General features: G+C 47.9%; 1 protein-coding gene across 1 annotated transcript in view; it reads left to right on the top strand.

Annotated features, from left to right (window-relative positions):
- Nucleotides 1–12,740, top strand: part of FSTL1 (follistatin like 1) — a 52,359-nt gene that overhangs the window by 27,952 nt on the left and 11,667 nt on the right. The window contains exons 3-5 of the mRNA XM_041463982.1: nucleotides 9,942–10,046; nucleotides 11,275–11,404; nucleotides 12,580–12,612. Coding sequence (XP_041319916.1) covers nucleotides 9,942–10,046; nucleotides 11,275–11,404; nucleotides 12,580–12,612 — 268 coding nt within the window. The remainder of the gene's footprint in view (nucleotides 1–9,941; nucleotides 10,047–11,274; nucleotides 11,405–12,579; nucleotides 12,613–12,740) is intronic.

Genomic DNA, 12,740 nt, shown 5'->3' with positions numbered 1-12,740 from the left:
TCAAATCCATTGCAGTTGGATTCCCATCCCAGTAAAGGGAACAAAACCACTAAGGACTCTTGCACAAGAAGCTGGAGGCTGCTGGTAAACCTCAGCATTTCCTGCAATCTACATTCCTCCTGTGTATCCACTTACTGGAAGGGGTGTTGATATGCCATAGGGCTGTAAATTCAAACTTGCTTCCCACTGCTTAGCTCACTCTTTCCTTCTCTCTGTTGGAGCCAGGTGATGGCTGAGAAATGTGCCAGATTTGGATTCCATTCAGAAATAAATCATCCCTGGTCAGAAAAAAGAGGCAACAACACTTACTGGCAGGACCAGTAAAATCTGCAGGACTTCAGAGTGTGGGAAATTAGGGGAATGAAGGATGAAAAAAGAGGGGCTGCCATGACACAGAATGAGTTGTGGGTCAACACAGATTTAGGGGTTGAAAAGGGAACATTTGAGGTTGTATATGGCACAGATTGCCTCAGATTGGGTAATGGGTGTGGGAGCAGGCAGCTGTGTGAGAGCACCTCAGAATGGGGCAGATGAAGGAAGGAGCATATACCTTTGGGGAAATGCCATCTGACAGAGAAACCTCCCTTTTACAGTTGAGCCTGGATGTGCTTACAGAGAGAGAGGTGATGACACCTATGTTTAGTTGCTAGCAAAAGTTTGTGGTGCATAGCTTCTGGTGTGGAGGCTCTGAGGGTGAACTCCTCATCTTTCTCCTTCATCCTCCTGTTGTCAGAGGCTTCCTCTGATGACTCTTAAGTGCTGTGACATACAGAACATGACCCTTCTGTTGGAATTCAGAAGTCAATGCTGGTCTTGTTCTTATTTTTGTTTTAAACAAAATACGATGGAGAATTGTGATTCCTAGGAGCTCAGCCATGGCAAAATAGAGCCTGACCCAGGGCACTCAGGATATGGGAAGAAGAATCATGCCCCAGTGAGGAGTATGACTCGTGCATAACTCAGTGAAGTGGTCCTGGCTCCAGATCAGAGAGCAGAAGGAGCTGAGCTGCTGTCTTCTGGTCATCCTTGAGCAAGTCTTGCACCTTGGGCCTTTTCTTTCCAGTCTTGTCACATGAGAGGATGACACCAATCTCATCCCTAAGGCCTTGTGGGACTAACTTAATTTAGGACCTTTCATGTGCACCAAGATGCTTATTTTTCTATCCAAATACAAAGTGATTAACTTTATTCCTCCCTCTAAAAACCATGTGCAGTAGAGCATCATGTCCTCTCCTCTGTGGGACTTGATTCTGCCCCGCTTGCAGCTGAAGCCTCCTCGGCTGGTTTGGTATGCACAAATCAGTCACACTCTGAACTCCTGCCTCCATGCCTTGCTGGGAGCCAGCACTAGCAAGAAAGATCCCAGTGGTTGTGGAAAAGCTGGCAATTTCACCACATGATGCAGCAGAAGGGAATCAAACTCCTTCTTCCAGAGGTGCTGTAGGGATAGGTGGAGAGAATAGTGCTGAGAGAAGTGCAGCTTTGGGCCATGACACTTTGGAAGCTGCGAGTATAAAGAGTGTTTTTGCCTGAGCAGCAGAGTGAGGCTGCAGGAGTGAGAGTGCTGCCAGATGCAAGCTCCCTTCCTTCTAGCAGCCATTTTCCAGACTTGTTTGCAAAAGAGATTTCCTCTTCCCCAGACTCTTGTGTCATTGTTCCCCTAATGGGGCCTCACTGGTCATTGCCTTGTGGTGGAAAATATGAGGTTGTGGGGGCCAGAGAACAGACATTTCTTGCAGCTTAAAAGGGAAAACAGTCCTTGTGCAGCGGAGTCCCCGAGAGGTGTGCTTGTCTCTGGAACTGTTTTAGCAGCATCACGCTGTAAGAGACATCAGCTGTTTGGCTGATGCCTTTTTGCTCTTGATTAGGTTGTGGGGAGAAAACCTTCCTTCTTCCCAATTCTTGCTTCCCTTTCTGTGCAGGCACCAGCTTCTGCCTGCTCTCTGTGTGACATGAGAAAGCCATGGCTGGTATGTGAGGGCTGCTGTTCCTGCCAGCGGTCCAGGCCATGTCTCCACAGGAGTCAGTGGGATGTAGAGCTCTGTATCCATCCTACCAATGTCTGCAAGGCAATGCTGCCCAGGCAGTCTTTTTTAGTAGCAGTATAAGCATCAGACATCTTCATCTCAATTTCCCTGACAGAGTCATGGATGAATTCCTACAAGCAGGTTTTCACAAGGCATGTTGTTTTTCCATGGCCTCATGTAGAGGTCACTGACCTGATGGGCCCCCATATCACAGAGGTCAGTCAGAGCCTCAGCCACTCTCCTGCTCAATGCTCATATGATGGCAACGTCTGATCCATGGATCCTGGACTGAGCAGCCAGCAAGTCAGGGAGGGTCTTGCACAAATGGGTGAGATGTGAGTTTGCAGAGAGGGAGCCTCCTCTGAGCTCTGGGAGTTGCAGTTCCTTTCCTCTATTGCTTTCTTTCCTCTGCATCCAGATTTTCTGGGAACACGCCCTGATTCCCAGCATGTGCAGAGATGTATGGTCTGGCTTGTTTCCCACTAGCAAAGTCAGCTGCCATTAAATATTCATCTCACAAGCATTCAAAAGCCTTTAAGGGATTGCACTTGGTGTGATGCTTTAAGAGAGCCAGTCCTAGATGTCAGCTGAGAATAGAAAGAGATAGGAGCAAAGTATTGGAAAGAGGGGTTGGCTGATGTCTAGGTGTGTGGATTGGTGGATTGGGGCACATGCTGTCCTCCATGGCAAGCATACCACAGGGAGTGCAATAGCTCCTGACATTGTGTCCAGATCGCTGTTCACAGCCCTTGATTGAAGCTGGCTGAGATACCCTAGTGATGGAAGAAGTGAGATGGGGTCTGTCCTCCAACACAAAGAAAATGCTGTAGGGGAAGCACAAGGGTCAGTGGCAGGGAGACAGCAGAGGGTCTGCATTCATGGGGCCTGGAGTGAGGATCTGTTCTCAGGACTGCAAGTAGCAGTGACGTTGAGTCTGTCAAGAGGAGAGGCTGAGCCAGAGAAGTGTTGTGTGGGGCTCTGCAAAGGAATTACTGCCTGGTTCCCTAAGGAAGCAAAGCAATGTCAGCAGGCTGTCTGTGCCTGCCTGCCTGTCTCTGGCCTCCAGCAAGCCTTGAATCTATGGGCCTGTTTCCGGCACAGCTGATAAAGCCGTGGAGGCCTCCAAGATAATGGGATCCAGCTGGTTTTGTGACTCTAGGTGACTGCCTTAATGAGAGGGGCCTGTGAAGACCTCCCCTGAGGAAGGAGTCCATGAGCTGCCCTGTAACTGGCTGACAGACAGGCCGTGCAGAGAGAGCTGTTGGAAACTGGCCTTCATTAGTTCTGCCGCTTGCAGGATGGCTTTAGGAATTGGGGGAGGGGGAATCCTGCAGTTTAAATGGCACTGGACCCCTCTGCATCCAGCACAGACCCCATACTGACACCCTTCAAATAGGATATTGTTAGCATTGGGAACATTGTCAAATGCAGCTGGTCACAGTCCCTTGAGGAATCTAGTCCTGGTCCAGACTTTGCTTGTCAAATATCTCTTATTTTTTAACTAACTAGCTCAGGGATAGCCTGGTTTTGAGCTTTTCCAGCTGCCTAGCAACACCTTCGCTGGTGTGAGCAGCAGGACATGTACCATGTGCCTTCCAGAGACAGGTGGGAAGCTCCTGCAGCAGGGGAGGGAGGAGCTCCAGAGGGTGCCACTTTGAGTCCAGATGACACCAGACCAAAAGAAGCGTTCAAGAGATGACCCTGCACCAGTGTGTACAGCAACCTCTGGCAGGAGGTTTCCTTCCAGAGTAGAGTATGTGTTATTCCACAGCCTCCTGTACCATCCCAGTAGTGATGATGTTCTGAGATTGTCCTGATGATGTCTGGTTTTTTTGGAGAGCTGAAGTGGGAATGGAATGATTCAATCCCTATTTGCTGGGCTTATCACCATTTTCTTTTTGCTAAATGAAACTCAGGCCTTCCAAGTAAGAATTTAAGATAATTTGTGTGCATTTTCTTCCAGCCTGAGGCAGTAGCCCAAAGGAAGGAAAACTGTAATGGTCAGCTTACCTATCTATTTATGGCAAACACAGTGTTAGGGGTGCCTGCTTGTTTCACGCTAATCTTCTCAGTTTATGCTGCTGCCAAATTTCCGCCCCATCACACCAGAGTGCTAATGGATCCAGGGAGCTGCCACAGGAATTGGGTCAGGTTTACAGGGAGGAAGAAGTGCTTTGCTTGTTAGTTGCAAACCAGAACAATGGGACAAACATGCTACCAGAGCCAGCTGCACGAATGAGCAGAGGTGACAATCTGGCTGCCCCTTTGTGCCCTCCAGTGAACATGGGATCTGGTCTCCCTGGACCTCTGCAGCAGGACGCTGCTGCCGAAAGAGCTGGAGAAACATTTGGGCAATGGGATGGAATGCACGAGCCAAATGCTTTCTCAATGCCATCACTGTACAGGAATTGCTAAATCTTCCTGGCTCCCGCCTGAGCTGCTGTGCTGCCCAGCCCTCTCTTTTTGAATGTTGCAGCATACTGTAGTGCTTCTCCCTCCCAGCTCCACAACAGGAGAGGAGGGAAGTTTGGGAGTTAGGAGACACAGTTTATCTCAGCTTTCTGCATCATTAACCTACTGCCTTGTGTTTCCAAATCTTTCTGCATTCAGAAGCAAATATTGCCAAGACAACAGCTAGACAAGGTGCTAGATTTCATGGCTGGATGTTGAGTTGGTTTAGAAATTGTGCAGGTATGCAGTTTATGGGTAGCACCTTGGCAGGTTCAGAGATCCCTTACATCCCTACTCCCATGTTAGTTGTGGCAGGGAACAGGCAAAAGGGATGTGGATGTGAAGATGTAGGGGGGACTGGCAGAAATACATAGCTGCACAGCTTATTTCTCTCTGCTGCATGGAGGGGAGTCTACTCTGAATTGTTTATATTTGTTTATTGATTATATCTGAAAACTTGCATCCAGCTTTTGCTGCTGCCTTCCCTGAGGCATGAGAATCTGGGCATGTCTTGCAATCCCAGACATCATTTTGGTGCCCTTTAGTTTTGCCTTATCTGTGTAATACTCAAGTTTGTATAATACATGGGATTGCCTCCCACAGGAGCTTTCAGTGCTCCAGCTTTACAGCACTTTGATTTCCTTGCACATCACGCAAGGCAAAACCACAAAAACTTGATTTTACAATCAGCAAACAGCACAGAGCATTATGTGAGGGTCAAGTAATGGATTATGGATTTCCAGAAAGTGATGCCAAAAGAAGAAAAGACCTGCCCTCACTGTTGATACCAAAAAAGGTTGTTAGTTGTATCAATAGGAGCAGGACAGTAGGTAGTATTTCTTCAATGCAGTATGGGCTGCTGGGAAAAAGACTTTTGAGGTCTCAAAGAGGAGATTTTGTCTGGAAAGATATGCAGAAAACAAGGCAGTATGAGGGGTTGTTGTGAAGCATATTAACTCCCCATCTTATCTTTCTGCTTGTTTTCCAGAATCTGTGTAATGGCAGTAGGGCACTGTGGACATGGAGCTGCATGCACAGCTCTTCTCTGCAGGTGGAAGCTTGTTCTTCCTTACAGAGATGTTTTGTCCTTGAATTGTTCATGGTTTCGGCTTTCACAGGCTGGTTGGGAAAGTCCCAGTTCCCGCCAAGGGATACCAGACAGTCATGGCTCAACAGAGGCCAGGGCAGGAGGCAGCCAAGGGAGAGCTGCAGTGGGCAGTTCCCTTGCAAAGGCAAGGAGCCACGATACCTCTTTTCTGTCATGTGTACAATCACTCGTGTCTCACTGCAGACACTGCACTGTTTCCATGCAGTCCCACCAGTGCAGAGCAGGCACAGCACCTTGCAGGACCTTGGGATCCCGTGCAGACCTGGCACTGTGTTGGTGTGTCAAGTCACACTTGGTCCTGGACATCTGGGTACAGGCAGGGATTCAGAAATGCTCCAGATGTCTGTGCTCACTCTGTGTTGGGGGTCCAACTTCTCAGCACCTGATGCTGCCAGAGATGAGAAACAGCCCTTTCCACTGCCTAATTTCCTAATTTTAGCTCTCCACCTTGAGGCCCTGCATTGCTGGTTGCCATGGTGATCCTTCACCACTGGCATTGCCTCTGGCTTTCTTGCCTTCGGGCGCCTTGGAAATGTATTTTTCCTCCCTTCTCCTCAGGAGACAACAGCTGAGGCAGAGGCATTGCATGTGACTCTCTGCACTGTCAGCTCAGGTCTTCTGCTTAATGTTTGTCTGTTAACATGCAAGAACCTTCATCCACGGAGTTACACTTCCCAGCCCTCCAAAAGCATTGTGCATTCCCATCCCCATTCAGTAGACAAACTGGGCTATTCATACATGATGCTACCCAGCTGTCCTGAACTTCTGGCTCTTGAGCTGTTGAGAACAGCTTTCTCCATGGTCTTTGCCAGAGAAGATGTCTGGGAAGGTTGTGCCCCTGCAGGGTGAAGAGTCAGAGTGCCCCTGTGCTGTGGCAGACATTCCAAAGGCACAGGCACTTCTGCCCTGGCTTCATCCTTGCTGCTTTTACACCTTCCCACTTGCTCTCTGGGCAGCAGAGGAGTACGTAAAGCACTGCCCAGAGAGAGAGCTTGGGCACCTCACTCGAGGCAGAAGAGAGGAGCTGCCTTGCCAAGGCTTGCAGTGGAAATGCCACCGTGCAGCAATTAATAACAACTCTCTGCCCTTTCCCTTCCGCCTGCCCGAGCGGGCTGTGGACTGGAATGGGTGACACTTCCCAAGCAAAGGATGACAGAAAAGGCAGCAGCAGCTCTCAGAGATGTAGCAGTGTAAAAGCTGTGATTCCAGCCCCCAAATCCTGATATTAATTAATTTAAGGGCAATGATGTTGAAATACTGTGGAGTCCTTTTTTAAAATGTAAAATTTTAAAAATTTGCGGTTTATATTTTCAAGATTTTACAAGGCAGGTGCAAGGATGGGCTATTTAATGTTAAAGTGACAGCTGCCATCCTCACTCACGTGACTCCAGCAGGTGAAGCTTTATAAAAAGCAAACATGGCAAGGTCCAAGGTAAGATCAGAGTATCTGTCACAAGAAACCAGTTTGGCTGGTAGCTTCTGGGAGATCACCAGAGAATCAGGAGATTATAAAGTATCATTCACAGACCCCCACTGTAGTCATCCAGTCATCTAAGATCAGAGTATCTGTCACAAGAAACCAGTTTGGCTGGTAGCTTCTCTGTACTCATCCAGTCATTCACCTCTGTCCCTGTTACACTCTCAGTTGTGCACAGGAGACTCCCACATTTGCTGAGAAGGCAGCCAGGAGCTGCTAGAAAGAGTTCCCACCCTGTGGTATGCCACAGCTGGGTTTGAGAAACCCTGTGCCAGAGTGAGAGGGCAGGCAGGCAGAGCAGCTTGCTACATTTCTTCCTCTGGCTGAATCCTGAGGTGGAGAAAGCCGTGCTGGAATGTGGCAATCAGCCCCAACACCCTGCCAGCCTAGGGCAACTTAAGGCAATAAGAAGCAACCAGAAAATTGTATTGCTTTGATTATATAAGAAAAATCAGAGTAATGTGGCCTTGTAGCCTGGCAGGTGCAGGGTGTCTTCAGAAGCTACTGGTGATGTCAGCATCCCCAGCCCAGGTTCCAATGGAAGGAAGAGCTGTGGGACAGTTCCTGGGCTTTAGCACTACCAGGGAGGGAGCTGTGGATGGCCACATTGGAGACTGGGTTTCCAAGTGAGCTTCCTTGGGGAGAGGAGTCAGCAATCTGAGCACTGTGGATGCTTGTTGAGGCCGGCTTCATTGTAGAAGTGCCCTAAGCCAGGAACCTAAAGCCAGGTTTGGCATTGGTGGGCATGGACGAGAGGTGACTGCTGGCAGTCCTGCCTGTCCATAGGAGAGGGAGAGGGCACTGCCATCTATTGCCAGGCACCTGGATTACAGACCTCACTGAGTGGCCATTCAAAGCTGTGCCCACCTGGTTTTTTCTGTCTTTGACTGCTTGATGGGATTGACAAGTTGTTCAAAACCCCTAAAATGGATCAGCACTTTGGTAGCTACATTACATTTTAGGTGTGTGAGTGCCCAAAGTCAGACTCCAGCCTTGGACAATTTGGTTTTTTCTTTGTGCATTTTGCAAAATGAGCTGCTCTTCCTTCCCTGCCCTGAGTTGCATGAGGTTGCCTTGTGCAGTGGAGTACTCCCATTGTTCCATCCCACTCCAGAAATGTCTGGTTCATTTACCCCAGCTCTCCTCTGGAAGGTGACTAGAGAGAGGTGGATGCAGTAGAAGGGATAGGGTGTCACTTGTAGCTCAGAAACAATATGTGAAAGGACATGAAAAGGCAGCAGGAGGGTAACGCTGTCTTCATGGGGAGAACAGCCTGGGACATGGAATACATTTCTCAGCTAAGACTGGCATCTCCAAATACTGTATTTGACAGAATAAGCAGCAAAATAGGAACACCTGCAGAGAATACGAAAGATGTCTGTCGCTATGTGAACCTGGAGGGATTCCTGCAGTGCTTTGAAAATACCTTCTTGGGTTTGATGAATTGTGCAGTAGGCCAGCAAACGAACCATTCTGAAGACCAGGGCAAGGTTATTCAGAAAATGATCTGACAGTCTCTGTGGGCTGTTCAGTAAAGACAGCACCTCTCTGTGAAATTGTGGTTTAAAAGCAAAGCAAACAGAAAACTAGAATAAAGAAGAAACAGAAGGAAAAAATGTGTTCAGCATTTGTCAATAATGCTTGCTCTTTTGACAAATTCTGTTCCTTTTTCATCACCTGTCTTCAATAGTATGTGATGGAGGCACAAAGATGCCACAAATGAGCAGAGTATGAGAATAATACTCTGATGAGAAGGTGAAAAAACATTTTTGTATTAGAGGGAAGAAACACAGCAGATGTGATTGACTTATCTCACGATCATTTTTCATTCCTCAATCTTCTTTCTGCTGCAAAACTGTTGCAGAAGCCAGTTGGCTGGCATTAACCAGGTACTCAACATACAGGTGGAAAATGTTAGATGAAATGAGAGTCACAAAGGAAATTAATGACAAAGCAGGGAATTAAGCCAGGCTCTTCAAAATCTGAACTCTGGAACTACCTTCTCTTTTAAAAGCCTATTAAAAAAGGCATTAAATGGATAAAAATAAGTGGTAGTTGTATCAAAACCATGATAAAACTATGGAAATATTCCACGCTTGGTGTCGCCAGTTTTGGAATGCTGTGGGACACCAAGAAAAAAAAAAAAAAGAAAATATTTGACAGTTATGTGAACAACAATACTTGTGATGACTTTGGCTAGGAGAAAACTGTAAAGTGCATAAATTGTGCTGCAGGACATAAGTCAACTGCAGGCTGTGAGGAACCAGGAAGGAACTTCCATTATAGGAGGATTACTGGATAATTATCTCATCCATGACAGTGTTCTTCCTTTAAAGTATTTGATCTTGACTAGTGAAAGCAAGATAATGGATCATGTAGTTTTATGACTTTTTTTGTGACAAGGACATTATCTGGTGCCTGATGGCAATTTCTTCTGCCTGTTTGTATTGTACCTTTCTCTAGGGTATGTTCACCTTCTTCCTAAGTGTCTCAAGCAAAGACATTTTGGCTCCCTACCCTCTGTGAAAAGAAATTTTAAAGACAGCAGTCCTTGACATGAGCAAATTATTCTTGCCATTCATGCTAGACTTCCTCTTGCTCATGTTTGCTCCACTTCTCCCAGGTGATTTTCCAAGAATGATCTGAAGAAAACCCTGTATTCTTGGGACTGTAGCCCTTGTTCTTGTGTCTGCTGCTTCTTATTGTCTGAGCTGTCCATCTATTGAAGTCATGTCTCTCTTGTTCTGTCACCCCCACCTTAACACCGTGGTACCTTTTGGTCCTGATACCAGTTAAATGTGCTATTTTTTTTTTTTAACTGTGTTGTTACTCTTCTGGGTAATGATGTATTTTGTGTCTTCGACTTTGTATCTTGCAGGAAGAGCCAAGGAGCAAATCTAAGATCTGTGCCAATGTTTTCTGTGGAGCTGGGCGTGAGTGTGCAGTGACTGAGAAGGGAGAGCCAACCTGCCTCTGCATTGAGGTATGGGAGCAGCACAGGTTCTGGGTCTGGGACAGGTGTCACCACCATCACCCCCCCAGATGGGTTTCTGTCACTGGAAGGATCCCAGTGATGGAATAAGGCTATGGCTGTATTGAAGCAGCTGCAAATTCACAGTGGCTCTTCAAACAGCACGACTGTTTTCAGTGTTGTGTGGGGGAAGAGTCCTGTAGGGTAGATATAGTTTGGGACTCACAGCTGTGCTGCTTGCAGGACTGCCTAGGGTCTTTACATGCACAGGAGACTCTTGTTGGGAAAGCCCAGTGAGGTATGGATGTGCAGCTGGCTTTGAAGGGCACTCTAGGGAGTGGTCTGTGACCTCCAAGACAGCCTGCCCTCACTGGCGCCTTGTTTGAGGAGGTTACAAGCACCCTACTAAAAATCGGCTTTTGTAAAATGGAAATAATTGTGGTAGAATGCTGTACGGATGAATAGCTTTATCCAGCAGGGAGTCAGAGATGATTAGAAGAGTCTTTCCCAGCTGTAGGGACGCAATGTCTCCCTACTGTGCTCTGCTCCATCCTTCAAAACATTTCTGCCTGGCTCCTGGGAATGGCCATGTGGCTCTTTGTTCCCCCTTCCCTCACAGCTTGCAGCTTTGGCATGACCAGCCTGGGCACTGGAGAGAAATGCTCTGTTAGTAGGAAGAGAGTCTGTCACTCTGGGTAAGCTTGGCCAGACCAAAAGGGACAGAAGAGAGAAGCTCCTAGCCTGAACAGTGGCACTGGTGAACTCTCTCTTGCTGTAGGCTGTGCTCTTTGTTCATGGCTGATGGCTTATTCTGCCATTTGCTGCAGAAGGGTGGAGCAGAGTCTGCAGAGAGATGCAATGGAGCCAAGCAAGCGCAGGTGCATAGACCAGAGGCACAGAAACCTCTGGGCAGGCATGGCCACGGCACATGGAGCAGCAGTTGCAGGATTATGCTCCATATTTATGCTGAGCACTGATTTCTCTGCAGGGGTCTGCTTTCAGAAAGACTCCTGTCATGCTGGTGGTGATGGAAACTGGGATGAAGTGAGGCCTTTGAACTCACACCCACAGACTTCCCTGTGTGGGTTTTTCTGGGGTAATGATGGGTGAGTTAGCCTGTTCCAAACACAAGGCTAAGGGGACTATGCCAAGGACTTCTCCTGAGCTGGGCTGATGGTTGGACTCACCAAGCTGTCCCAAGGAGGCAGGTGAAACGCTGTGTTCTCTGGCTCTCCCACAGAAATGCAAACCTCACAAGAGGCCTGTGTGCGGGAGCAATGGCAAGACGTACCTGAACCACTGTGAGCTGCACCGTGACGCCTGCCTCACCGGCTCCAAGATCCAGGTGGATTACGATGGCCACTGCAAAGGTAACCCTGGCAAGGAGGGCTGGCTACACTCTCAGGGCCAAAGAGTTGGAAGGGAAGCATGGCATGACAACAAGGCGAGGCAGAGGCCTCACCAGCCAAGACCTTGTCCCACAGTTGCTGAGTGGGGTAAACAAGGCAAGCCTCAAAACAGTAGCCAATTCAAACAAGAGTCCAGATGACCAGGCAAGCTGGCAGTGATGAAGCAGGCCTGAAATCAAGTTGTGAAGTCAGGGCTGGTGATTCTGGTAACCAGAATCAGACAAGAGCCAGACGAGCTCATAGTGATGCAGTCTGAAGCAGGGCTGAGATCAAGATGGGAACACAGTCACCAGGTCAGGTCTGGATCAACAGTCTATGGGAGAGAGTGGTTGCAACAGAGCTGGAGACAGGCATGGCTACAACACAATAATCACAGGCAAGGACTAGGAGTTGAGGCATCAGATATTAAATGGAGCCTCATGGCTCACGGTTAGAGAGTTTGGATGGAGGCTCTAGGTGAGGCCAGCAGGGTCACTAAGGCCCTCATTAGTGCACTCAAAACCCTGACATCTTGGCTGTGGGGGGACCTTGGAACTATTGGCTCCCTAGGCTTCTGGGAGTGTGGCACTCAGTGAGCAGCTCCTGCTGCCTCACTCTAAGCTTTTGGATTCAGCCAGGTAAGTGTCTCAGTTTAACTGCTGAGGAAAAGTCATGCTCTGAGGATAAACTCCTAAAACCAATAATATATAATCCATGTTCATAAGGAACCTCAATAACTTTAGGAGCAAGGATTTTGCCTCATCAGCGGGCCTGTTTAACTCACACACACACACACACACACACACACACCAGCTGCATGGTTTTCTTGTGTTCAGACAGAGTTTCATGTGTTTAAATGTGTGCCCACTGTCTCTTGCCCTGTCACTGAATACCATGGATGAAAGTCTGGTGCAGTCTTCATTTCCTTCCATCAGATTTATCAACATTGATGAGATTGTCCCTGAGCCTTCAATTCTTCAGTCTAAAATTTCCTTAGTATCTCCTCATGGTCCAGGAGATTCCAGCCCCTCAATCATTTATGTGGCCCTCATATATCCAAAGACTCCCAGGTTCCTCTGCTTTTACCCATGGTGGGAAGAGATTTTTATTGCTTCACACTGCATCAGAAATGTCCTCTTCTGTCTTTCCATTAACAGAGAAGAAGTCTGAGAATCCAGCTGCAAGTCCAGGTAAGAAGCTGTCTCCAGTTTGGCTGAGGCCTCTGTATGAATTTGTATGCTCTGGGACATGGGCAGAGGGTGTGCTGGGGGAGTGCAGAGCTCTGTGTAAAAGTCATATCCTGCACGGGCTGTAGAAG

The sequence above is a fragment of the Pyrgilauda ruficollis genome, unplaced genomic scaffold (genome assembly GCF_017590135.1).
Source record: "Pyrgilauda ruficollis isolate IOZ18807 unplaced genomic scaffold, ASM1759013v1 scaffold17, whole genome shotgun sequence".
NCBI classification, from domain to species: Eukaryota; Metazoa; Chordata; class Aves; order Passeriformes; family Passeridae; genus Pyrgilauda; species Pyrgilauda ruficollis.
This window is presented reverse-complemented; position numbering and strand designations above follow the sequence as displayed.